We start from the raw sequence: 26,063 nt of genomic DNA on the forward strand, positions 1-26,063 counted from the left end.
TGGGGCTTGCTAGTCAGTTAGCCTAACCTAAGCAGCAGGCCTCAGGTCCCAGTGTGAGACCCTGTTTTAAAAACCAAGATGTCAGCTCCTAAAGAATGACAGCTGAGGTTGACCTCTGGTCACCATACACATAAACATGCACAAAAGCATTTCTGAGGATGACACTCTGAGGTTATCCTCTAGCCTCTATGTGTACCAGTACAAATGCATAGAGAGACAGACAAATGCACATACACACACACACACAGAGAGAGAGAGAGAGAGAGAGAGAGAGAGAGAGAGAGAGAGAGAGAGAGAGAGAGAGAGGGGGGGAGGGAGAGAGGGAGGGAGGGAGGGAGGGAGGGAGGGAGCAGAGAGGGAGGGGAGGGGGGAGTAGAGAGAGAGAGAGAGAGAGAGAGAGAGAGAGAGAGAGAGAGAGAGAAAGGGAGAGAACGAATACAAATGAATGTTGGGGATTGTTAACCTGCCAAAATTTACACTGAATTTTATTTTATAGTGTCACCAGGCGTGGTGCTGCATGCTTTTAAGCCCAGGACTTGGGAAGCAGAGGCAGATGGATCTCTGTTAGTTTGGGGCCAACCTGATCTACAAAGCAGATTCCCAAACATTCAGGACTGTTACACAGAGAAACCCTGTTTTAAACAAACACCCAAAACAATGTAATGTCTTCACTTATTTATGATTTACCATATGTTATATTTTTCACTTGTTATATTTTTATTTTAAATGTATGGTATACTGCTTTTAAAAACATTTGTAACAAAAACATTTGTAACTTTACATTTATTTTGATGTGTATGGGTATTTTTCTTGCTCTACTTATATGCCTAGTGCATGTGGAGGCCAGAGGCATGTTGGAGCCACTGTGACTGGAGTCCCACAGCCAGTTGTAAATTGCAGTGTAGGTGCTGGGAATTAAACCTGGGTCCCCTGGAAGGACAGCCAGTGTTCCTACCCACTGAGCCATCTCTCCAGCTCCACTGTTTCAGTCTTAAGTGTCATTTCTTACTATAATTTGGCAGGCTTAAGTCTGAGTAGGTAGTTAGGGAGCCATTTTTGCCCCAGATAGTTGTCACTTAGCTAGCTTGTATTTCTCTTTAGAGGGGGATTGTGGTTAAAATCCTCCCACAAGAAAATAGAGGATTACATCCTGGGACTGACTTTCCTGTAAGCATGTGAAAAGACTGGGGCAGAGATGCAGCCAGCCCTGCATACTTGATCCATCTCAAAAGAGAGAGACAGCATTTCTGTGGATGACACTTTGAGGTTGTCCTCTGCCCTCCATGTGTAGCTGTATAAATACTGCCCAGCCCCACCCCCAGTCACAAACATGCATGCACACACTTATGAGAAACGGTACTTATTCTCTGTGGTGAACTTACAGCTAAGGTCACTTAGATGTAACTTACTTACATCTAAGGTTTAGGCACGAATGGATTAACCTAGTACCACTTTGTGAACTTCAAGTTAATTCAGTATCTCAACTCTGAAAATATTTGTATTGTTAAAAATACTAAAAGGCACAGTGAACTATGTAAATACAAATTTTAGAGGCTTATGTCTCTTCCAAATGAGCATCTACCAAGTATAGAGTATATTGTAGAAGAGCCATGTTTTTCTGTAGCTTTAGCATCTCAGGGACACTTTCTTGTGGGAAAGGAAGGTTCTTTAGCTTTGTTCAGAGTGTTGGAAGGTTCTAGGACTTGAGTATTCTAGTCAAGAATGATGTCTGCTTCTTAGTGTTCTTTAAGAAGTTAATGTGGGACCCGCCCAGAATGAATCAGAACACGGGTATGCAGCCACTTGCTGAGCCACACTGGCTGTTAGGCCTGTAAGGCTTGATTGTAGTTTGTTGGAATGTGAAAACCGAGTCACTCAAAATAGACCAGAGGCTTATTAGCCCTGTTGGAATATAGGCTATGCAGTCAGTGAGCAACAGTTGGTAGTCAACTGGCCTCTGGAATGGCAGTTTCTCATAATATAAAAATAAATGGCACTTTACGCAGTTACCTTAGTTCTGTGGGCATTTTAGGACTGGTATAGAAATACAAGAAAAGTTTGGAGAGTCGGTATTTCTGTTTTTAAGACAGGGTCACTCTGTTGCTCATGCTGGCCTGGAATTCTCTTTGTAATACAGGCTGGCCCTCAGTTTGAAACCTCCTGAATGCTGGAATTATGGGAGTGAACCACCATGCCCAGCTGGTGGTTCAAATGTTTAATAAGGGAAAGAAAGCCTGACTGTCTCCCAGTTCAAACAAGTTCTTGTTCACAGGGCCTTCAGAGCAAATCCCAGTCCACCCAGCTCTCGTGTATGGATGGTTCTCCTACCCCCTGTCACTTACTCATCTCAGGATTTTGCTTGTCTGCCATTACTCAGCCACTTTTCTAACAGAGCCCAGAAAAGGCACCAAAGATGAGTTTTGTATTGATGGAAGGGATTACAGTTCAGAATCCTTCCTCTGATGGTGTGTATGTGATACAGAGTACTCACTCATGATTAGGTTTTCTGAAGACCTTTTCTGTTTCCTGTGACTATCATGAAAAGAGAGGAAAGAGCAATAATCTACTGATGAAAAAGAAGATGATGTAATGTGTGCAGTTAATAGTTGGGGCCAAGAGGCCAAGTGTGACACATCATCTCCTCATGCTCGCCTTGTCCAGTGAGTGAGCACATCCAGCTCCTGCATTCAACTGCATCTGGTTAAAAGCTGTGGTGAGAAAATGCTAGGGATTAAGAGGAACCAGTTTGATCAAGGGCAGCAATTTTCTGACTTTCCCAATGAAGTACATCTAATTGTCTAGTAGGAGGGACAGCTGCCTAGTTTGAGGACATGTCTCAAAGTGACTTCAGTGCAAACTTAAAACCTTTTTGTTTAATGTCCATGTAAAAATCACAGGGAAAATGGGTGAACTGGGGGTGCAACTCAGTAGTTAAGAGTGTTTGTCTGGTACAAGAAAGACCTGGGTTTGATCCCTGGCACCGTGTAAAACTGGAGCTGATAGCATCTCAGCACCTGGGAGGTAGTGGCAGGAGGATCACAAATTTAAAGTTATCCTCAGCTACTCAGTGAGGTTAAGGACAGCCTAGAATATGTGAGACTGTCTCAAAAAAAATTACAGTTCTTTTGTGTTCGTGTGTGTGTGTGTGTGTGTGTGTGTGTGTGTGTGTGTTTGTGTAAGCATACCCTTTACTATGCTCCACTTAATGATTGGAAATATATAATGAATAAGAAGCAGGGTTGGCTTGGGCTTGGTTTCTAACATAAAAGGCTCTGACTTTGGGTTGGAGAAATGAATCAGTGGTAAAGAGCACTGAAGACCCAGGTTCAATTCCTAGCACCTACATGACAGCTCACAAATACCTGTAATTTCCAGTCTCAGAGGATCCAGTGTTCCCTTCTGCCTCTACCATCACCAGGTAGGCATGCACATGGTCATAGGCAGATATATAGAAAAAAAAATCCATACACACGAAAAATTTTTTAAAATGGATTTTAGGTGGGTGTTCTCATCTTTTGCCTATATTTTATCATTATTCAGAAATGAATCTTTTTGTTTTTGTTGCTTTTTTGAGACAGGGTTTCTCTGTGTAGCCCTGGCAGTCCTGACACTGTGTATACCAGGTTGGCCTCAAACTCAGGGATCCACCTGCCTTCGCACCCTAGAGCTGGGATTAAAGGTATGTAGCATCAGAAAAGGGATGCTTTCTAAAACCACAAATATCCATAATGTTCCGTGTAAGTGAGGGTTACAATGGTAATGCCCTCAGGGTGAAGCCTAATGTTGACATGAGAAATGAATAGGGGAGAGAAGCTCAGGATATAGGGCAGGCGACTCCTTTTTTCTTTTCCTCTTATTTTTATTCATTTTTTGATCTGTATGATCAGGATCAGGGACAGCAAACTTAACTAACCATTTGGTATGATTTCAGGAGAGAGCACTGGCAGTTGCTAGGTAATTTGAAGACTACCGTGGAAGGTTTGGTGTCAGCCAACTGCCCCAATGTCTGGTCCAAGTATGGTGGCCTGGAGCGGCTTTGCAGGGACATGCAGAACATTCTGTATCATGGGCTCATTCATGACCAGGTATGTAGAACTCATCTCCCCCCCACCCCCATATCCAGACCATAGATGTCGGAGCTGTGAATAAACTGCTGGGGTCAGGCAGCATATCAGCAAGAGGCTAGATCAGTTTGTTTCCTGTTGATTCTAAAACAAAATGAAACTGTTGGCTAGTGGTAGATTTATTATCTTTCTTTCAGCTTTTGAGGTCACAATTCTCAAATAAATTTTATTAGGCCCAAACCAAGTGTCTGCCATGCTGTACTTCTCTAGGAAATTCTAAACATCTTTGTTAATTGTTTTTTCTTCTCTTTCTCCCTCTTCTTCTTCCTCCTCCTCTTCTTCTTCTTCTGATGTTGTTTTAATTTTTTTGTTTCAAGACAAGTTTTTTTCTGTGTAATCCTGGCTGTCCTGGAACTCGCTCTGTAGACCAGGCTAACCTCAAACTCAGAGATTTGCCTGCCTCTGCCTCCTCCTGAGTGCTGGGATTAAAGGCCTGGGCCACCATCGCCAGACTAAAAATTTCTTCTTTCTTGTCTTTTCAGCTTCTAAGCTGTGCTTCTTTTATTCTTTGGCTCTTGGCCTCCACTTTTTAAAACCTAATAGCATAATGTCTTGAAATGTATTTCTGCTTTTATATCACCTTTCCTTTCTGTGAACGCTTTCTCTTTAGAGCCCTTATAATAACACTGGATGACCTCCTCTTCTCTAGATTACTAAGTCAGTTGTATCTGAAAAGTCGCTTTTTCCATAAAATAACAATCACAAGTCATCCACTAGAACATGGCATCTTAGAAGGGCTTTGGGTTTTGTTGTTGTTCTTTCTGAGTCAGGATCTCATTGTGTACCCCTGGCAGCCCTGGAACTCACAGAGATCTGCCTGCCTTTCCCTCTGACGTGCTGGGATTAAAGCTGTGTGTCACAGTGCCTGGACTTTTTTTTTTTTTTAATATTTATGGTAATTTGCCTGAATGCTTATCTGTATGCTGTCTGATACCTGGTGCCTCAGAGACCAGAGGAGGGTATCATATCCCCTGGGACTAGAGTTAACAGATGTTTGTAACTAGAATTAACTCATGTCTCTGGAAGAGAGCCGGAACTCTTAATTAACAACTGAACCATCTCTCTGGCCCCTAGAAACCATTTTCATCAGCCATAGTCATAGTCTCATCTGTATAAATAAGGGCAGTAGTATTTATGTTATAAAGAAAATCTATAGAACAGTACGTAAGGTAGCATATAAATTTGTCTTGCATAGCTTATGGCATATAACCAGTGAGGTGCTCAGCAGGTAAAGGCAAGTGTCACCACACCTAACAATCTGAGTCCAATTTCTGGGACACGCTTGACGGAAGAAGAGACCTAACCGCCAGTTGTCTCTGACCTCCACAGCATGCGTGTGTGCATAAACAAACAAAATTAGTTAACAAAAACTTGAAGTAGTTAATAAATTTTTTCTTATTGCATGTTGTCCTGTGGTATATATAATTAAGAACATTGAAAATTTGAAAACAGCTTAATTCACAGAGAAACCTTATCAAAAAAAACAAAGAAGAAAGTGGCGTCCATGTTATCTAACTCAAGGACCATTTCTCCCTTGATTAATAAATGCAATACTGTTGACCACCATCATTTCTTAATGTGAATGGTATTATCTTCTGATGCCACAAGAAGCATTGTCCTGAGTCTGGGACCATTCTTCAGTTTCTATCCCTGAATTTCTTCTGGGATTAAACAATTTTAAAATTACATTTATTTATGTGTACATGTATGTGAAGATCAGAGGACAACTTGCAGGACCTCTTCCACCGTGTGGGTCTTAGGGGTGGAACGCAGGGCATTAGATGTGGCCAGTACTTCACCTGCCGAGCCATGTCCTTGCCCGTTACAGGGTTCTACAGATGGAATCGTTATGTGTACTCTTGTGTCCCCCTCCCTTGAAGCAGTCTCTTGTCACCATGTGCCTGTGACACTTAGCTCAGACCTCAGTGCTGAGCTCCAGATCTGAACCCACTGTCTCCCTCACACTACGTGTGGCTGTCTGTCCCACACAACAAGCAGAGCACAACTAAGTATATTCTTTCTCAGGAGACTGCATCCATCCTGATGTTCTTTATGCTAATTTGTAGCATTGAACTACCCAGTGTTCCATTCACAAGTTTGGGATTCCTGCCAGAATGTTTTGTGAAAAACAAAGTACAAGTTTCCCAGGCTGGTGACCAAAATAGCTGCCAGATTAGTGGTGCTGTCATTCAGTGGTTAAAGTGCTTGTGCCTCCATAACAAAGTTCTTCTCTTGGCCCTGTTACTAATTTTACATTGTAACATAGTAACATAGCCAGATTACGTGATAGTCCCACCATCTGTACCACAAAGGGAGAGAAGTCGATGAGACTCAAATAAAACAAGCTGGCAGATGCAGAATGGAGTTAACATATCTTGTTAGGATTCCTAAAAACAGTAGCATGGAAGTCATCCTTCAGAAGGAAGCATATTAAAGAGTGTGCGCGAGCACTTACAACACTAGCATCAGTAAGTGTGAGCAGAGAAAACCACCTGACGTGTAGACGTCCACACATGCAGCATGTATAGACACATAGTACACAGAGGCTCCAGGTGGGAAAAAACTGAAACGGAAGCTCCACGTCAGCTCTGTTCCGGCACTGTGCCTCCTAAGAGTTAAAGTTGGTGTCAGACTTGTTTTTCCCTGTCTTTCCTTCCAGAAAGTTTAGTGCTTTCAAAGGTTTCAGGCTGCTGTGTCATCAGGAAGCTATTCTGGGTGCTGTGTCCTTGAAAAGAGGAAGGGACATGTGATTCCTGTTGGTCATTTCTCCCCTTTGTTTTCAAAAAGATGTGTTATGGATGTGAGCTGTATTTTGTTTTAATCACTCCTGAGTACACTTCCCTAGGAAGCTGTAATGGCATGCCGGTAGTCTTAGCGGGATCTCATTGTTGTCCGCTTTTACTGCTCCCGCAAGGCCAGGTGTATTGATAACATCTCTGCTCTGCTGCTTAGGAATGCGGAGACAGTTCCTGAGATAGCTCTGTTGAGTAAATGTGAAAGGGCTCCTCTAGCACATGAAGAAACTGCTTGGCAATGTAGATGGCCCAATTAAAATGATTTATTTTTATGTGTATATTGTGTACATGTATGTATGTGCACCATGTGTGTGCCCGATTCCCATGGAAGCTAGAAGAGGGCATTGGGTGCCCTGGAACTGCAGGTACAGGCAGCTGTGGGCCACAAGTGAGTGCTGGGAACGGTCCTCTACAAGGGCAGCCTGCACTCTTAACCTCAGAGCTGCATCTCTCCAGCCTAAGGTCATCTAACCCCCCACCCCCAGACAGGGTTTCTCTGTGTGTAACCCTTGTTGTTCTGAAACTCAGTTTGTAGACGAGGCTGTCTGCTTCCCAGTACTAGGATTAAAGTTGTGTGCTGCTGGGCCTAGCTCATAACAGATTCCTTATTTGTTTAAACTTTGACATGTGCCATAAAGACTCAGAAAAATAAATCTCACCCATAAACTTTGTACCAAGTAATAATATCACTGTTTAACAGGTAATTTTATGTCTTTTAAAATAGTTAGGATCATACTATATGTGTCATTTGGTAACTTACTTTAAATGTTTAATTTTTTACTATATAATATACTTTACATGGTTATATGGAGAAAAAAATTAAGAGTATAAAAAATATACTGAAAAATCTCTCATCTTCTGATCCTGTAAGTTACTACTTTTTACTAGCTTCTTTCCAGAGAGTATGTACTTATGAAAGTAACAGAATAACTTTTTGTTATTTGTCCTCATTTTTTGCTTTTGTTTTGTGTTTTTGAGACAGGGTCTTCCTATGTAGCCCAGGCTAACCTTCAACTTGAGATCCTCCTGTGTCTGTCTTCTGTGTGCATTTCAGATGTGGCAACAGGCTCAGCTCCTGGTTTGTATTAAATATGTGTACACATATATTTAAAAATATATATACACATATGATTTATAAAAATAACTAATGGGCTGAAAAGATGTCTCAGTGAGTGTGTGCTGCCAAGTCTGACCACTTGAGGGACCAACTTGGTAGAAGCAAGGAACCAACTCGAACTGGTTACCTCTGATCCTCTGTTCACTGTGGCATAGATTTGAGGCACACACACGCACAATCACACCCATATTAAAGTTGTGATTTGGGATTGATTACAAGGTGTGTTAAATGAAAAGGGCAAAGTATAAAATAGTGATTATAATATGCTAGTAATGTAAAAATCTCTAGAGAAGATTGATTTATCTTCTATAAGCAGCTGTTGATTGTAGCCCGTCTACAATCTCGGGGTGAGGCCCTGTGAACTTTCCCCTCCACTTTGACATGTCAACTGATGTTGTCACTGTGCAGGTCTTATTCCGACAGTCATATTAAGATTTTATGGTGCAGCTTCCCTGTCACCTTAGTTTCCAGGCTCTTACAGATATGTCCCCTGAGCCTTAGGTGTAAGGATTGCATTGTAGATCATATAATCTTTCTAAAAAAATTTCTACATTTACTTATTTGTTGTGGGTGACTTGCACTCAGAGTTGGTTTTTTCTCCACCTTATTGGTTCTGGGAATCAAACTCAGGCTGACAAGCTTAGTAGCAGGTGTGTTATCCACTAAGCCATTTTGTTGGCTGGTGAACAATCTCTTGAATGTGCTTGTAGATTCAGGTTGTTAGTGCTGTGTTGACAAGCTTTATATTTATGTTCATTGGGGATTTGGGCCAGTAGTTTTTGTTTGTTTTGCTCTGTTCTGTCTTTGCCTGGCTGTATATCACAGGTTTTTAGAGGTTTGGTAATTTCTCTTGGAGCCACCTGGTCCTGAGCTCTGTTGTATGGGACATGTTTTGCCAATGATTGAAAAAGTATCATTTATTGCTCTGTTCAGGTTTTCTATGTCCTCTTAGTTCAATTTTGGTTTAACTGATGTTACATGTTTTCCAATGAATTGGCATATAATTCTTTATAGTGGTCTGATCTGACCTGATCTGACCTCTCCCCAATCCTTAGGAATGACCCAGGGCCTTGGTTAACAACTAGCTGGATTATTTTTAAGACTTACCCTGTAGGAAACTGAACTATGCAGAGAAAAGGAGCAGAAGACAGGTAACCTTCACTGTACACCTTTCAGATCATATGTGTGCAATACTTATTCAGGAGAACGGTTTAGGGCTCAGTCAGTGCTCCCACAGGAGGACCTGGGTTCAATCTCCAGAACCCAGGGGAGGTGGCACTCACTGTAATCCAGTGCTGGTGAGGCAGAAAGACAGACAGCTCCTTGGGACTCACGGGCCAGTCAGTCAGGCCAGCCCACTGAGGTTCTACTGAGAAACTGTCGAAAAAATAAGGGGAAAGGTGCTCCTGATGATCTTCACTCACGTTTGATCTCTAACTTCTGTGAACGTATGCACTATACACACAGAAACAATTTAATAATGTTTAAAGAATAAGTGTGTGCATTCCTTTGGTTGCTCCTGGTAGCCTTTGTGGAAGCAGGCTGTTCTCATCTCTCCCTTCTGACCTCCCTCTGCCTTCCCGCCCATCTGTTCTGTCTTCTTGGTTTGGAAATAAGGTCTCACCACGTGGCTCAGGCTGGCCTTGCACTCAAGATCTGCCTCCACCTCTCAAGACTTGATACCACAGAGCTGTGCTGCTGGGTCCAGCCTATGTTTCTTTCTCTCTGTGTGTCTGTCTCTCTGTCTCTCTCTCTCTGAATAGCTGAATGGGACTATGTCTGAGTGGGTGGTAATATGCTCACAAAGGTGTTTGTTTGGCAGGTATGTTGCCGCCAGGCTGATTACTGGCAGTTTGTGAAAGACATTCGGTGGCTCAGCCCTCACTCAGCCCTCCATGTGGAGAAGGTAAGGGTGACAGGGGAGCTGGCTCCCTGGGGTGCATCTGCAAGCCTTCACCAGTCTTCTGTTGGAAGAGTCTCTTCTCCCTGAGATAGATGTTACTGACTGAGAGGAGAGGCTTAACCAACCAGCCTTACAAACTCACTACCCCAGGGTGTTTTCTCATCTACTGGGAAAAGGGGAAAGAGTTTAATGAAACTCTTTTAAAAAAATTACACCTTTAATCCTGGAGCTTGATAGGCAGAGGCAGGTGGATCTCTGTGAGTTCTCGACCAGTCTGATCTACAGAACAAGTTAAGATGGCCAATCCTACACAGAGAGACTCTATCTCAAAACAACAACAATCACAAACAAAAAATCTAGGACCAATGGCAAGACTTTGAGTGCAGCTGATAGGCCGACTGTTGAAAGGTGGGTCAGGCAGAAAGGAGAGCAGTTTCTGGAGTCCAGGGTCCAGGGCTCTGAATGCCGCCTTCTGAGCTTTGGCTTGCTCTGGAATCTCATGTCTCCAGCTCCACATAGTGCTCCATGTTTCTTCCAGGGACACAGTCCAACAAAGGTACACAGCTGGGTCTAGAATAACCACTGACCATTTTATGTATGTGCCTAACTTTTTATTATAGAAATATTTAAATGCATCTAAATTAGATAAGTGGAAAGACTCTGAGATCTCCGTCCATCGTTCCTCTTTAGTTCTCTTTCTATGGCCTGCTTTGTTTCATGTGCATTCCAGCTGTGAATTTATTGCTCAGGTGAGGTCACGAGGTATACTTTTTTCTAAATATTCAGAGAGCAAAGCCACAGGGTTTCATACTGGCCTGTGTATGAGAAAAGGCCAGGACCTGCTGTTTTCTTCTACCTTCTCATCCTTCTTTCCTTGCTCCTTCCTTTCTTTCCTTCCTTTCATTCCTTCATTCCATTCTGTTTACTGAGGTAGAGTTTGACTAACAGGCTGCCCTTGGATTAACAGGTGTGTGTTGCTACACCTAAGATGTTGTGCTGTAGACATTGCTACTGATGCACTCTATGTGCCCATCCTGGCTGTGAGACCTTTGTTCTTAGAAACACTAAAGGAGGAGGAGCTTCCAGACAGAGGTTGCTAACGACTAGACCTCTTAGGAGAACCTTGAGGCTGGATGGCTCGGTGGTTAAGACCACTGGCTCTTCTTCCAGCGGACCTGGGTTCAATTCCTAGTGCCCACAACCAACTGTAACTGTAGTCCCCAGGAATATGATGCTTTCTTCTGAACTCTACAGGCAACATATCCATGTGATACATAAACATATATTCAGGCAAAATACACACACACACACACACACACACATATAAAGCAAAAACTGGAAAACAATGTTTTTAAGTAAATCTTTGGTGGTGGTTTTTTTTCCCCTAGACCCACCCATCTACACACACACATTCCACATTTCTCTTTGGAGGCTCTCTGAAATAGAGGAGTCAGAGAGGTTAAGAGGTTACAGCCCTTTGAGTCCTTCCTATGCCTTTCATAGAGGAGATACCTCTTTGTAGATAGGGCTCGAAGAGCCAAATGTAGATTACCTCCCAGGGCTTCGCCGGGGTCTGGTATAGTAGAAAATCCATCCATCCTTTTACTCACCCCCTCCTGTACCTTATGGAAGCTAGCTAGAGAAGAGACCTCCTGGTAGTGTGCCTTACCAGTGTTCACTGTAGCTCTCAGGACACTTGGCTGTGTCTGCCACGACCTGTGTTTGACTCGGGCTTCTTTGCTTCTCCAGTTCATCAGCTTGCATGAGAGTGGCCAGAGTGACACAGACAGTGTGAGTGAGCACACTGTCGCAGAGCTGTGGCTACAGCACAGCCTGCAGTACCACTGTCTCTCAGCCCAGCTCCGGCCTCTGCTCGGGGACAGACAGTACATCAGAAAATTCTACACAGGTAAGTAGAGGCCACACGGGGCTTTGTGTGTACTTCCGTGTTATCCTAATTTTCACTTGATGCCATAGACTCTGCTCAGAAACACACAGCCAGACTTCTCACCGCCCATGTGTTCCTGTGCTGGTCCATGCAGACTGTAAGAAGAAATGCCACGAGCTGGGTGTTTTATGTGCTGCCTCTGTTAGGAGAGCGGGGCAGTAGGGCTGATATTTTCTAAGCGGAGAGCCTAGCTGATCTGGCCAGAGGCACACAGAGCCAGGATCCAATTCTGGGCCTTTCTGATTTTGAGACTTCTTATGTTAGACTTCACACAGCTTGGCTTTTCCTGTACTTTAGTTGGCCCCGAGTCCCTTTTCTACCCAGAGGCATGCTTTTCCTCAGTTCTTTATTATGTCTCTTTCTCTAAGCTTCTCTCTTCAGCACTGTGGTACCCTTTCTCTTCCTAGAAACTGCCTTCCTGCTGAGCGACGCCCACGTCACAGCCATGCTCCAGTGCCTGGAAGCAGTGGAACAGAACAACCCCCGTCTCCTGGCTCAGATCGATGCATCTATGGTAAAAAGGGTGAAGAATTGCCCGTGTCTGTCCTGGGCCTCTCTCCTGTCCACAGTAGCTCATGACTTCTTTTACATGATTGTAAAGAGCTGAGTGTGGTGGTGTGCGCCTGCTGTCCTAGTCTGCTCACTGCTGCTATAACAAGACAGCTTGACATGGGGAGGAAAGAGCTTATTGGTTTATACGCCCTGAGTGCCAGTCCACTGAGATAGGAACTCAAGGCACGAGCTGATACTGAGGTCATGGAAAGAAGCTGCTTGCTCCTGCCCCATGGCCTGCCCGGCCTGTTGGATTTTTTCCTATTCCTTTCTCATATATTCCATTTCAGCTACAGTTTCCCCCCCACCTTCCCTCTCCCCCAGATCCGCCTCACCTTAGAAAGGAGCAGGCCTCCCAGGGATATCAGTCAAATCAAGCATAAGAAGCTACAAAAGCAGACAAAGAATGAGACGGCCTCCTCTCCCACTGTAGGAATGCTAGAACACTGAGGTGCACAACCATAACATATAAACTTGCCTGCTGGCCGACCTGATGGAAGCGTTCTTCTCAGCTGAGGTTCCCTCCTCCTCATTACCTAGCTGTGTCAAGTTGACCGACACCTGTAATCCCCAGCGCTCAGGAGGTTGAGGCAGAAGGGTCAGAGTTTGAGGCCACTCTATAGTGCTGCACTATATAAGTTCCAAGCCAGCTTCAGCTATGAGGTCTGGTTGTAAAAGTTTTTTTAAAAAGGAAAGAGGAGAGGAGAGGGAGGGTGAGAGGCCTAGAAGAGGATGGAAAGGAAGGAAGCAGAACTCCCTGCCTCATTGTCAACATTTTAATCCAAACACCTTGTAGAATGAAGGTCTCCTTCTCCCCGGTTGTTTTAATGTTGGCTGTGGTCACCATCCAAGGAGCACTCCCCTTGTGCCAAGCTCTAGTATTACAAAGTCTTATTTAATCCTCGTGGCTCTGGGAGGAAGACATTCATCTCTTAATAAAGAAAGCCACTCAAGGGTTGCGGAGGTGGCTCAGGGGGTAAAGTGCTTGTTGCAAAAGCAGGAGGACCTCAGTTCAGATACCCAGAAGCCATGCACAGCCACGCATGAGATGATGTGCATCTCTGACTACAGCACTGGGGTGAGGAGGAGAGTGGGAAGATCCTTGGGGACTGCTGGCCAGTTTGTCTGGACGGTGATCTTCCTAATGCCAAGACCATCTAATACACCTCGTGGTGTTCCCAGCCATAAAATGATTTTCGTTCCTACTTCATAATGTAAATCTGTGTCTTAGGTGACCCCTGCAAAAGGGTCATTTGACCCCCACAGGTTGAAAACCACTGGTCTGTCTTAACTGGAAATCTCAGGTTCAGTGAGAAATCCTGTCTCAAAAATAAGGTAGTAGGTGATAGAGGACACCCAGTGCGCACATGTGAACACACGTGCATACATATGAATGTATGACCTGCCACAAAAGAAAGTAAGAAAAGACTTGAGTCACTGCAGCCAGGACCAGGCATGGTGACTCCCTGTTGTAACCCCAGCTCCTGGCAGGCTAAGAGGTGGGGGGTGGACACAGCTTGAGGGCCAGGAGTTTGAGCTGTGTCATGAGTACCAGGTCAAAAGCTACACAGCAAGGCCCTGTCTAAAAAGTAAAAAAGAAAAGAAAACGTCATTCTCACCCAGATGCCTGTAAGTGACACGCATGGCTTAGACCACCAGTCTATCTGACTTTCTGTTCCACATTGTAGTTTTGTTATTTATGTGTGGTGTGCATACATGTTTGTATGCCTGTTCCCATGTGTGTGTGTGCACATGTGTCTGTATCTGCATGTGGAGACCAGAGACTGGTGTTGGTGTGTCTTCCTTGATTGTTCTTATATACTGAGGCAGGTCTCTAGATGAGCTAATAATATAACCAGCCAGCTTGCTCCTGCGCTGCTCTGCTTCCCATGCAGTGGGGTTGGGGCCTGCAGTGAGTGACTGTACTCCTTCCCAGGCTTCAGTTCACTGTCGCACTGCTTACAGGGAACATACACCAGGATTCCAGTGTAGACTCTGGGACAGCAGCACTTCAGTGTCAGTGTCGTGTACCAGGTAGAGCGTAGCTGTGGTCCAGGTGCACTGCCAAATACTAGCTTCTGCCAGGTCTCTGCAGTGGTGAAGGCCTCTCCTCTGAGGCCTTCGTGCTCCACTCTGAAATGGTTTCTTTTGTTTTAGTTTGCCAGAAAGCAGGAGAGCCCACTGCTGGTCACTAAGAGCCAGAGTCTCACAGCTCTGCCTGGTTCCACACACACCCCTCCAACTAGCTGCGCTCAGCATTCCTACTTTGGGTCCTCCTCCAGCCTTCACCAGCCCATGCCACGGTCCGACCACAGCTCAGGTATGTGTGGCTGTTGTGTGTTTTAGGCCTGGGGATTAGAGAACTGCGAGTGCCCACAGGCCAGAACCTGGCTTTTGTTTTTTTTAGGCTCCCTCTCTCTCTCTCTCTCTCTCTCTCTCTCTCCCCCTCCTTCCCTCCCTCCCTCCCTCCCTCTCTCTCTCTCTCTCTACCTCTCTCTCTCTCCCTCTCCCTCCCTCTCTCTTTCTTTCTCTCTCTCTCTCTCCCTCTCTCTCTCTCTCTCTCTCCCTCTCTCTCTCTCTCTCTCCCTCTCTCTCTCTCTCTCTCTCCCTCTCTCTCTCTCTCCCTCCCTCCCTCTCTCTCTCTCTCTCTCTCTCTCTCTCTCCCTCTCTCTCTCTTTCTCTTTCTCTCTTTTCCTTCCTTCCTCCCTTTCCATTTTCCTTCTTTCCTTCCAACTTCCCTTTCTTTCTTCCATTTTTTCTTCCTTCCTTCATTTCTTCTTTCATTCATTTGTTTATTCTGTTCTGTTCTGTTTACTGAGTTTGAGTTTTACTAGGTAGCCCAGGCTGGCCATGAATCATAGTGTAATTAGATGTAGGGGTGGGAATGGGTAGTCCTTATATGTATCTTCATGTGTCTGGAAAGCAGAGAGCTTTTAAGAGTGACCACAAGCTAGGAATCTAGGCTTGGACTGGTATAAGTTGTCAAACTTTATGTCTTTGTAATAGGCACCATGAAAAGGTATGTAGTAGCAGTTGCTTGATGTGCTGGTACATGGCTGTACTCCTAGCACTCAGAAGACAAAGGAGAAGATTGTTACAAGTTTAAGAGTATCCAGGGTCACAGAGTGAGACCCTGCCTTACAAAACCAAATAGAGAGTATAACTATCAGCTAGCATAGAATAATTCTGGAGCATTATTAGAGTAACAGAGAATAATTGGAGGCTTCTGAGCTTCTGCTCCATGTTGCAAATAAGGTCTTTAGTTGCTAGCAATTTTTAAGAGTACCTGTACTATGCTGGGTTCTGTTTAGAATCAATGTGTATGTATTACTTCATCCGATCTTTAAAACAGTCTTGTGAGGTTGCTGTTCTCATGATTTCTCTCACTTTGATTTGAATTATTTGTGTTAAGAAGCAGGAAAGCCACAAGGTCAAGTACCTGTGTCCTCACCATAGCTGCTTCTAAGCCATCACTTTAGGCTGACCTCTTCTGTGTGACATGTATCCTGAGCACCCGACCTGTGGGCCTGTGTACCTACCATAGAACTCCAGCTCTTTTCTCTTCCATTCCCTTTTTATATTCCAGAGAGAAGATCTACTTCCCTTTCACTCTCTTGTCCTCCCTGGCAACCTCAAGAAGACAGAGCCTGCCTCTCAGCAGCAGAGACTCAAACCACCCAAGCTCCACTGCTTTCAGACTCCACTCTAGCCCAGGATTCCCCACTGACTGCACAGGAGATGAGCTCCAGCACTCTGACTAGCCCCCTAGAGGCATCCTGGGTCAGCAGCCAAAATGACTCCCCGAGTGATGTCAGCGAGGGGCCTGAGTACCTGGCCATCGGCAACCCAGATCCTCAAGGCCGGACTGCCAGTTGTCAGAGTCACAGCAGCAATGGCGAGAGTAGCAGCTCTCACTTGTTCTCCTCCAGCAGCTCTCAAAGGCCAAGTTCTGCCACTTCTTCCCTAGGGGACCAAGAGACAGGTAGGCAGAGTCAGGCAGGCAGCGTCCTTCGCAGGTCCAGCTTCTCAGAAGGGCAGACAGCCCCTGTCGCCAACGGGACAAAGAAGAGCCATCTTCGCTCCCATTCCGATACCAACATTGCCTCCAGAGGAGCTGCAGGTAAAGATGAGCATCAGCTGCTGGTTAGCAGAGTCCCCTGAATTCAGGGCTGGAGGGAGGGCTGGCCCTTGAGACTTTCAGATGGCAGAGAGAAGAAATGTTCCTGGGTGACTTGGTACTCTGTTCTGCCATAAAAGACATTTATCGCGCAGTCCTAAAGAAGCCCGAGTATGTCGTATACTTTCTTTACATGATGCTGAGTCCTAAATGCTTCCCTGATTCTTCCATCTTTCTGACTTTGGGATAGTATTAACTGAATTCTTTGACTGAATCTCTGACTTTGGCAGAGTCTTAAAGAGGTTTACAGATAATCCTATTAAATTTCTTCTGTTGTGATTCCTTAGAGGTTTGGACAGGATAGAACACTAAAGCAGAGTACTATTCGTTTCCTAATTTACTGACACGGTTAATAGTATGGGTGGTCGGTGTGACTTTGGACCAAGTAAACGGGGTGACTGCTGTCACTAAGCCAGACCGAGGCAGTCAGAGAAGGGCCATTTGCCCTGCACCCCCTGCACAGACAGCTGCTCGCAGGGTAGGAGCAAGCCTAGGTGGAGAAGGTGGGTGCCCTGCTTTCGCACCACGCTGCCCCTGTCTTCCTGGGGTCTGCAGGCTTTGCTTGGGCATTACTTACAGTACAAGAACATTCTTACAGTAAGTGTAACACTAATGTTTGTGCTCAAAGCCATTATGGGTCAGTGAAGCTCCAGATACAAAGTTAATCAAAATAAAACAGGAAGTATTTAATGAGACAAAATAAAGATTTCCTTTGGCAACTGGAGCTGCCCTTGTCTCTGCAATTTCTAGAAAAATGAAAACTCGGGGCCTCAACTAAAGCCTGAATAACAAATATTCATCTCTGTTTTCCTTCAAGGATTTAACATGACTTGTTTGAACTACTTAGGACAAAAATCTCTAAATCAAAGCCTCTTTTCATGAACATTTTTACTCTTGTAGAGTGTTGAGGTTGGATCCTCAACTCACATCTACTGGAGCCCTGGTGCCTGCTCCATATGAGGGCAGTGGTCTTTGAGCATACAAAACTTCCCTGCTCCCCACATCCCAATGTTTTGCTTTTTTTTTTTTTTTTTTTTTTTAGTGGAACCCAAGGCTTCATTCTTGCTGGGTAAGAGCTCTACAGAGCGACATTCCCAGCCTCCCTGGCTCCATTCTTGAATCTGTGTGGATTCCAGAAACCATGGTAACCTGCATGGGAAAAGGGAGCTGGAAACACCTGTGCAGGAGGGTCTGAGCATGGGTCTTGTAGCTTGTCAGAGTCACCCCTCCTTCAGCCCCAGTGTTCCTTATTGGGAGTTAATGTTACCACGTCTGCCAGGTAAAAGTCATGAGCTGGTTTGTTTTTCCGCTTTCTAATCCTGTTTGTTCTGTCTGGATTCTCCTCTGTACTTCTTTACCTGCAGGAGGCCCCAGGAATATCACCATTATAGTTGAAGATCCCATTGCAGGTTTGGGAGCCAGTCCCCCACCTCTTCTTCCTTCTGTTCCTCTGTGACCACCTCCATTAGTTCAAAACCTTTTCCAGTCTGGTGTCAAATCAAGTCTGGCTACTTGGATCCTGTTGTGGAGCTGGGACCTATCTGTAAGAGGATACTGGTCTTTCACATGATGCGTGTCATGCCCTAAACATGCTTCCAGATGCCCTAGTCATTCTTCCAATAGCTTCTGGGAGCCATCTATAGCCAAGATAAAGCAATTCTGCTTTGCCCAAGGACGAAGCAGAGGCCTGCTGTTTGACTCAAGCCTCATGATGGATTAGTGGCAGGGCACATTTTAACTGAAGACTGATGTGGATTATTTCCCTTGACTTAACACCAGAATGTGTCTTACTCCTTGTATCCTTGCATGGGTCTTGCCTGATCAAGAGTCCCTGTTTCCTCTTCCTTTCTGGTCTTCATTCCCTTATGTGCCTGCATACCCTATGCTAGTTTCATGCAACATGTTCTAGTAATTCTGTCTTTCTCCTTTTCTCCTCTCACGTGATTTCAAACTAAGATTTGTCTTCTATTCTGAGTCCTACAATGATGGAGTTACTAATGTCTGGGTGTGTCAAACAGTGGTGAGGGAGGACCTTGCAGGACCTTAAGTAGAAGAAACTGAGAGAATGCAGACTGTGAGTGAGCAAAAGGGAGTGCTGAGTCAGTTGAATGAGTTCCCTTAGGAGGTGGGGACTCAGGGCAGAGACCCAATAGCTTACAGAAGCAAAGACAGGAATGGTGTTGCAGGTTATATGTGCCATCTGGCTAGGCATCAAACCATCTCTTCTGTTGTTTCTTATCAAGGTACCATGGTGCATGTGTGTGCGTTCGTGTAGCAGCTGACAACTTAGCATTATTTATCAGGGGAAACCATTGGACATAGTTTAATCATCTGCTCTTCCAGAGCATACTGCTCACGTCTCAGGCATCCACTGCTTTTCTTACTGGACATTTTGCTTGTTTTTTTTTTTTTTTTTTTTTTTTTTTTTTTTTTTTTTTTTTTTTTGAGGCAGGGTTTCTCTGTATAGCCCTGGCTATCCTGGAACTCAGAGATTCTCCACCTGCCAGAGTGCTGGGATTAAAGGCATGCACAACCACCACCTACCTGGCTGACAATTTTTAATTTACTTTTGAATATCAGTATCTCTTATCTTTATGACCCCTTTGCCAACCTCCTTGTTTGTGAGACACAATTTTGCTATGTAGTTCAGGTTGGACTTGAATTTACTATGAAACCAGTCCTGGGCCCAAAACACATTGTGTTCCTCTTTACAAGTATTAGGATTGCAGACATATGTCAGCACGCTCAGTGTCCACCTTCTCTCGAAGCTTCTCCTTTGCTCTGGTGAGCTTTTGAAGCCATCATCCTTGGCATCTCCAGAACTGACTTGATGTTGCTTTTAAACACTTTCCTGAGTTTCATTTTCCTCAGGAAAGGTAAATTTTCTGACACTGTTTTAAAACATAGTGTCAAGGTACTGGAAATTTTTCAATATACATATTTTTGATTTTACCATCTGAAAACTGTCTTTTAAACTAGTTTGTGAAGACGTCAGTTGTTAGCTGGTACTTTTGTAACATTGGTTTAAAAGATGGAGGAAAAGGAGGCTAGAAGCATCGCCCCAGCCTCTTTCCCCTTAGACACGCTGACATTCCACGTGTTCTGTATTCTTGGACTGTTGTGAAGGCTTTGGGAATGAGGTGGATGTTGTATCTGATGCTCACTTGTATGTGTGTCTTATTTCCTGCTGTGGTCACTGACACTAGACTCCAGCAATGATAAGTTGAATTTGAGAGACCCCTTCCCTCCTCTGGCCAGAGCAGAGCAGTCCGCACCCCAGCCCTCTGTGCATGAAGAAGGGTGACTGAGCACTCGGAAAGCAAGGGCTGAAACTCCCACTCTGCTCTCCTTGAGCTCGCCGAGCCCTGTGTTGTGGAGCCCCTCTCAGCCTGTGGAGGACACTGTGCTCTCGTCTGTCCTTCTGCCATCTTCCACATGGAGATCCCACTTCCTGTGCTCCTCACTGACCTAGGGTTCCCACCCTCTCCTATGCTTGGGTGCTGCCACGTGCGTCCGTAGTACCACAGGTGATGGCAGCCTAAGTAAGCGAGAGCCCTGACTGTGGGTCTTGTAATTCCCAGGAGACATGTTACCCTAGCATTTATGTTCTTCCACTACGGCACTGAGTTAGGCCTTTCCTTTTCTGTGGAGTGGGAAGGACCGTGTACTACAGTGTATTATGAATATATTTAGGTAGTAACAGGGTTATCTCTAGGATCTCATTTTTATTCCACCATTCTCCTTCCAGGAGGTTTGGTGCTCTGGGACTCTTAAAGAGTCTAAATGATGTCTGGGGTGGGGCTGCAGAGATTGGTCAGTGGTTAAGAGCACTGACTGCTCTTCCAGAGGTCCTGAGTTCAATTCCCAGCAACCACATGATGGGTCATAGCCATCTGTAATGGGATTAATGCCCTCTTCTGGTGTGTCTGAAGACAGCTACAGTGTACTCAGATATATTAAATAAATAAATCTTTTTTTAAAAAAAAGAAGATAGATGTCCTTTATCCAATTTTCTCTTACCTGGGAAGAGTTGAGAGCACCTTTATAGTAAGATCATCAGACTTTTTGAAGAAGCATGGTTGTTACAGTTTTTGTTCCAAGACTGAAATTTTATATCCACACTTTAATTCTCCAGAGGGTGGTCAGTACCTCTGCTCAGGAGAAGGCATGTTTAGAAGACCATCGGAAGGACAGTCCCTCATCAGTTACCTCTCTGAGCAAGACTTTGGCAGCTGTGCAGACCTGGAAAAGGTGAGGCACTCAGAAGGAGGAGCTTGTGCACTGTGGAATCTGGCCTATGGGAGCTTGTGCATTGTGGGATGGCTTGTGGGAGCTCGTGCAGCAGGGGATTGGCCTGATGGTCTCTGCTGCCGCCGTTCTAGTGAGATTCCACGCTCAGGAGTAACTGAGCTGCAGTAAAGCTCAGCGAGCCCCTCAGGGGAAACTCTTCGGGGAGCTTATGCTTGGCTTCGGTCCCATGCTACTCTTTGCAGAGATACTGAATTTTAGTCACATGATTATTGTTCTTTGACCCCCGTGACCTTACATAAATACTTCTTCCAGAACCAAGCTCTAATTTTTTTGTTTGTTTGCTTTGTTTTTCGAGACAGGGTTTCTCTGTATAGCCCTGGCTGTTCTGGAACTCAATCTATAAACCGAGCCTCAAACTCAGAGATCCAACTACTTCTGCCTCCCAAGTGCTGGAATCAAAAGCATGCACCACCACCTGGCCAGGTTCTATATTTATTCCTGGGCTCAGAAATGTGTACATAATATCTGTGCACTAGTCTTTTATATTGAGACATGATACGTATCTTATTCCTGTGTGTGTGGGTGTATGACTTTAGGAAAAGAGCCTGTTTGGAATACCTGCCATGTTCTCTCCTTTCATTGGCCCTTGTTTCAAGCATGATGACCTGGTGTCATCAGCTTAATCAGTGGCGAAGAGTGAACTGTCTGTCAGCAACATCTGGAAAGAACTGCTGTGTCCAATAGGCAAGGTCCAAAAGCATTACATACAGATTCAGTACAACCATAAGCAACATTTTGCTGTTGGTTTTGAGTTGGGATGTTATTATGTGCCCTGGGCTAGCCTCAAACCTTAGATTCCTCCTGTCTCTACCCTCTGTGGGCTGAGATTACAGGTGTGTGTTGTTAGACCTGGCTCGAGTAATTTTTAAAAGCAGTCATAAGAGAAAACAGCTGATAAAACTTCAAGTTTTATCTTCTTCAGAAGTTGACTGGGTTTAGTTTGTTTCATTCTTAGAAGCCATGCCATCAGAATTCTCTAGAAGATCTGGAAGTGTCTCATCTTTTCCAGAGGAAGCAGTGTTTCCCATCACACTCTGGGCAGAGCTTCAGCTAGCCAGACGGCATGCGGCTGGTCTGCACGCCACAATGGCACTATTCGTTGCATTTTCTCAGTGCCCTATAATGGTGGAAAAGCTTGCTCCAGACACCTAAATTAACACTAGGGCTGTGGAGGTGTTTCCTTCTTGTATAGATAACCATGTCAGTATCAGGGATACTGTTTTGTGCCAACCCTCTTGAAGGAACTAATGTTTCGTCATCTGCTGTAGCTGGTCTATGAGCCACATCTTTCTCAAGCAGTTCCTCCCCCACCAACGTGCCCAGTGCTTGTAGTTTGGTGACTGTTTTAGAGCCGTAGTTTCTTTCATTGTGTTGAGCAGAGCACAGGGAAGTAAGGCTGGCACTGAGATTTTCTTCTCATCTTTATACAGAACAGGGAACAGATGAGATAGTTATGGCCAGCCACATGCGCAGAGAGATCTGTCTGCTTTCCTTACAGCAGATGTGTGCACCTCCCCGGCTTTAAACTGAGGAAAGCACATGTCTTCGAAGCTCTGTTTCCCCACAGTGTACTCAGCAAGGTGCTCCATTCTTTTAGTCCCCTGACAAGAAGCTTCTTTTGGTGTCCTCATTCCTCCAGGAAAATGCCCACTTCAGCATCTCTGAGTCCTTGATTGCTGCCATCGAGCTGATGAAATGCAACATGATGAGCCAGTGTCTAGAAGAGGAGGAAGTAGAGGAGGAAGATAGTGACAGAGAGATCCAGGAACTGAAGCAGAAGATCCGCCTTCGGCGCCAGCAGATCCGCACCAAAAACCTGCTCCCTGTGTACCAGGAGACTGAGCATGGAAGTGAGTAGGCCTGTGACCACTACATGCTCACCTCTTTATGTCTAAGCCGAGGGCTCCTCTCTGGTCAGAAGGTAGTACCGTGGTGGTCTGTTTTGTTGATGGTGGTAGACTAGGAATGCTGTTAGAACTCATGTTTCCTACATCAGAAATAGCTTTATTTCAAAATGGATTTCCAAGGTGAGAACTAAGGCCAAGAGTCACAGATGGACTTCTCCAAAGGTGAATGAACCAGCAAGAAGTGCCAGTTCTACTGTACAGCTTATGTCCCAGCCAGCACTCTGTCCTCTTTCCTCTGTCAACGTGTGGGTCCCTTATTGTGGCATTGAAAGGGATGAGAGACCGACCCTTTATCCTGTCTGTGACTATGACAATCATTAATGTCACAGGCTTCCGGGTCACCTCCAGCAGCTCCCAGTTCAGTTCACGTGATTCTACACAGCTCTCAGACTCTGGCTCTGCGGAGGATGTTGATGAATTTGAAATCCAAGGTAAGAAATGACAGCTTGTTACGGGGAGCATTTATTACTTGTTTCTTTTCATTTGAAACACTGGGTGACCTCTAAGTAGAAAATCTTCACTATGACGAATTATGGAGCACTGTTAGTTACTATAAGGGATGGCCACTCTTGCTAAAAACAACCCCTCTAACATGCATGCAGATGAGAGCCTTGATTGGAAGAGGGTGGCCAGCTGTTGGTGTCACCCTGACTCTCTGTCCTCACGTCTGTACCTTTCTCATGGGTCTTCACTCTTGTTCCTCCTTCTAGCTGAGCCAAACCACATGAATTAGACTGTTTCCACGGGCTCCACAACACCATGAAATTGTTCTAAAATATAGCTTTGATAAAAGAGCTTTGTTGTAATTTAAAAAACAACAGGGATCATTAGGGAGAAGAAAAGAAGGGAAAAAACAGTTTACATAGAGCTGTAGTCTCTGTCTTAGCAGTCTGTGGGCAGAGGCCGGCCTTGCTGCAGTCAGTGGAGGAGGCAGGGCTGCAGTCTGGGAAAGCATCTGTAGCAAAGCAGGTCAATGCTCCTTTTGCATCACCAGTCACCCAGAGGAGGAACTGACGACAGACCAAAGAAACAGGTCCAACCTGGTGACTCACAGCTACTGGTTTCCTTACAGGCTACATCACAAACAGTAATAATGGTAATAACAATGATGGTGATGGTAATAATAATGGTAATAATTGTAATTGTAAACATCAGACCGGCATGAGCGACAGACTCCCAAGAGCTACATAGATGTGGCTAACCGTCAACCTCTCACGTTTCTAGCACCTCCTAACAGCACTGCAGCTGGTGCAGCATCATTCAGAGCTGGGGGCGTGAGAGTCAGTGAGCGGCTGAACTCTCAGGCACTGGTCTGTGTGAGGGAGAGTGTCGGGACATTTGATCTTGAGAAGGTCTCATTGAGTCTTGCCAGAATCCGCTGGCCTGCTTCCAGCCTGGCAGTGGCCACATCATACTGGAAGAACATGCTTCAGAACAGCCCTATTCCTGCAAACTATAGATTTCAGGTCTCAACACAAAGACAAACTAGCAAGCAAATAAACACAGTAATTCAGATTCATAAACTCTTCCCCATGGAAAAACTAAGAGTGACCTCCTTACAGAGCTGAACAGTCAATACTGCATTATAACACTGTAAAATGGTATTGAATAGATATAATGTTATTTTAGTCTTCAGAGTTCCCCCAAGTATCCAGAATTCTTTTCCACTCTGAAATCCAGATTTTGCACAAATTTTCTGGGCCTCTAAGACATTCTTTTTGTGTTCTTCTTAATGTATCAGACGGTAATAATCACTTAAAACTCCTTTTCCCACTTCATTTATATGTGGGTTCTTTTCTAATCATAGTTCTCACAAAGTGAACTCCTGTTGGAAATTGTTGCTTCATTTGTGGGCCCGAAGGGTGTGTGCAATCAGCTAATTCACTGTTGGTTCAGAACAGAAATCCTTAAAGGAATTAACCATAGGGTGGGATTTCTCAGTTGCTAGGCCCCTGCCATTCTCTGTTGTGAGGGGACTGCCTTGAAGCATGACGGGTTTGCCATCATCTCTGGCCAGTAGTGCCACCTGTCCCTCCTCAATGCTCAGAAACATGCCAGCCGTTCCTAACATCCCCCTTAGCTCCTTTGGGCGAGACGCTTGAGGCAGGACTGGTTTGGGGAATAGCAGTAAGTCTTTTCAAGCCTGTTAGCACATATGGGTTCCTATGACCTGCACACAAGTCAAGAGCATTGTTGGTCTCAGCACCTTTCTTTCTCTTTATACTCATTGTTACACAGACGGCAGCAAGGGCTCTAAGCTGGCTCTCAGGTTAGACCGTGGCCTATCTGTTCTCAGGTAGCCGTGCTGGAGGTGTGGATGTGCTTCTGCATGCATGTGTGTGACTGTTTGCACCAGCTTGTGCACATATTTGATCTGTGACACTTGTCAAGGTTATGAGAAGCACATGGTCCGGAGAATTAACTGGAGAACACTAGACATCATGCAGGAGCAGTCTGGATATTCAGGTGCCCTTTTCCATATGCCTCAAGCAGCCCTTGCCATCTCCCCTCTCGGAGATAACATAGTCACATGACTGGTGGAGTCAATTTAGAAAAGACTAGTCAAAACTAGAAAAAGTTAAGTCTTGGATTTTTATTGGTATTAGTGGTGCATAAAGGCATAATATTGCATACTGAGTAAGATTTAATCTCCAAAGCAGATCATGATTTGGGCCACACTGTGGCTTTGAACGTTAAGCATAACTGATACAGATAAAGCAAGTCTTACAGATACAAAAGATTACTTTCCTCTTATCAGAATGAATTTAAACTAGAAACAAACAGTAAGAGAATCTGTATGAATATATGAAGATGAACAGTATCATCTTTTAGGATACATCTAAGGCATATAGATGTTCATTTATACTATAAAAGCAGAGAGAGCCCAAATTAGTGATGTACCCAAGGCCTTTGACAAAGGAAGTGATAAAGATCAGATAGAAATTCACAAGCTGGAGAGAGAGGCAGCACCTAGGGACAAGACAGATTGTTTCTTTGAAAAGACTAAGCACGAGAGCATTGGTGGTGCTGCACACTTTTAACCTGCACCCAGGAGGCTGAGGCAGGGGGATTTCTGTGAGCGCAAGGTGTGCCAGGTCTACAGAGTTCTAGGACAACCAGAGGTACACCATGAAACCCTGTCTGGAAGAAACAAAAAAGTGGGCTGGGTTTGAGAAATACCCAACTAAACTAAACAGAAATCCAGGCAGATGCACTGCTGAGTGTTATC

The 26,063-nt window shown here is 44.8% G+C and overlaps 1 protein-coding gene across 5 annotated transcripts in view; it reads left to right on the forward strand.

Annotated features, from left to right (window-relative positions):
* Nucleotides 1–26,063, forward strand: part of RUBCN (rubicon autophagy regulator) — a 51,232-nt gene that overhangs the window by 13,789 nt on the left and 11,380 nt on the right. For 2 of the 5 annotated variants that reach the window (XM_080918733.1, XM_080918730.1), the window contains exons 2-10: nt 3,932–4,085; nt 9,859–9,942; nt 11,689–11,848; nt 12,295–12,401; nt 14,597–14,759; nt 16,026–16,559; nt 20,752–20,867; nt 22,567–22,777; nt 23,164–23,265. In XM_080918733.1, the coding sequence (XP_080774859.1) occupies nt 4,047–4,085; nt 9,859–9,942; nt 11,689–11,848; nt 12,295–12,401; nt 14,597–14,759; nt 16,026–16,559; nt 20,752–20,867; nt 22,567–22,777; nt 23,164–23,265 (1,516 nt within the window). In that variant the 5' untranslated portion in view covers nt 3,932–4,046. Of the gene's footprint in view, nt 1–3,931; nt 4,086–9,858; nt 9,943–11,688; nt 11,849–12,294; nt 12,402–13,987; nt 14,069–14,596; nt 14,760–16,025; nt 16,560–20,751; nt 20,868–22,566; nt 22,778–23,163; nt 23,266–26,063 lie in introns of those variants that run through there. The other 3 variants (XM_080918732.1, XM_080918731.1, XM_080918734.1) reach the window with 3 other exon arrangements.

This window comes from Micromys minutus, assembly GCF_963924665.1.
Source record: "Micromys minutus genome assembly, chromosome: 7".
Taxonomy (NCBI): Eukaryota; Metazoa; Chordata; class Mammalia; order Rodentia; family Muridae; genus Micromys; species Micromys minutus.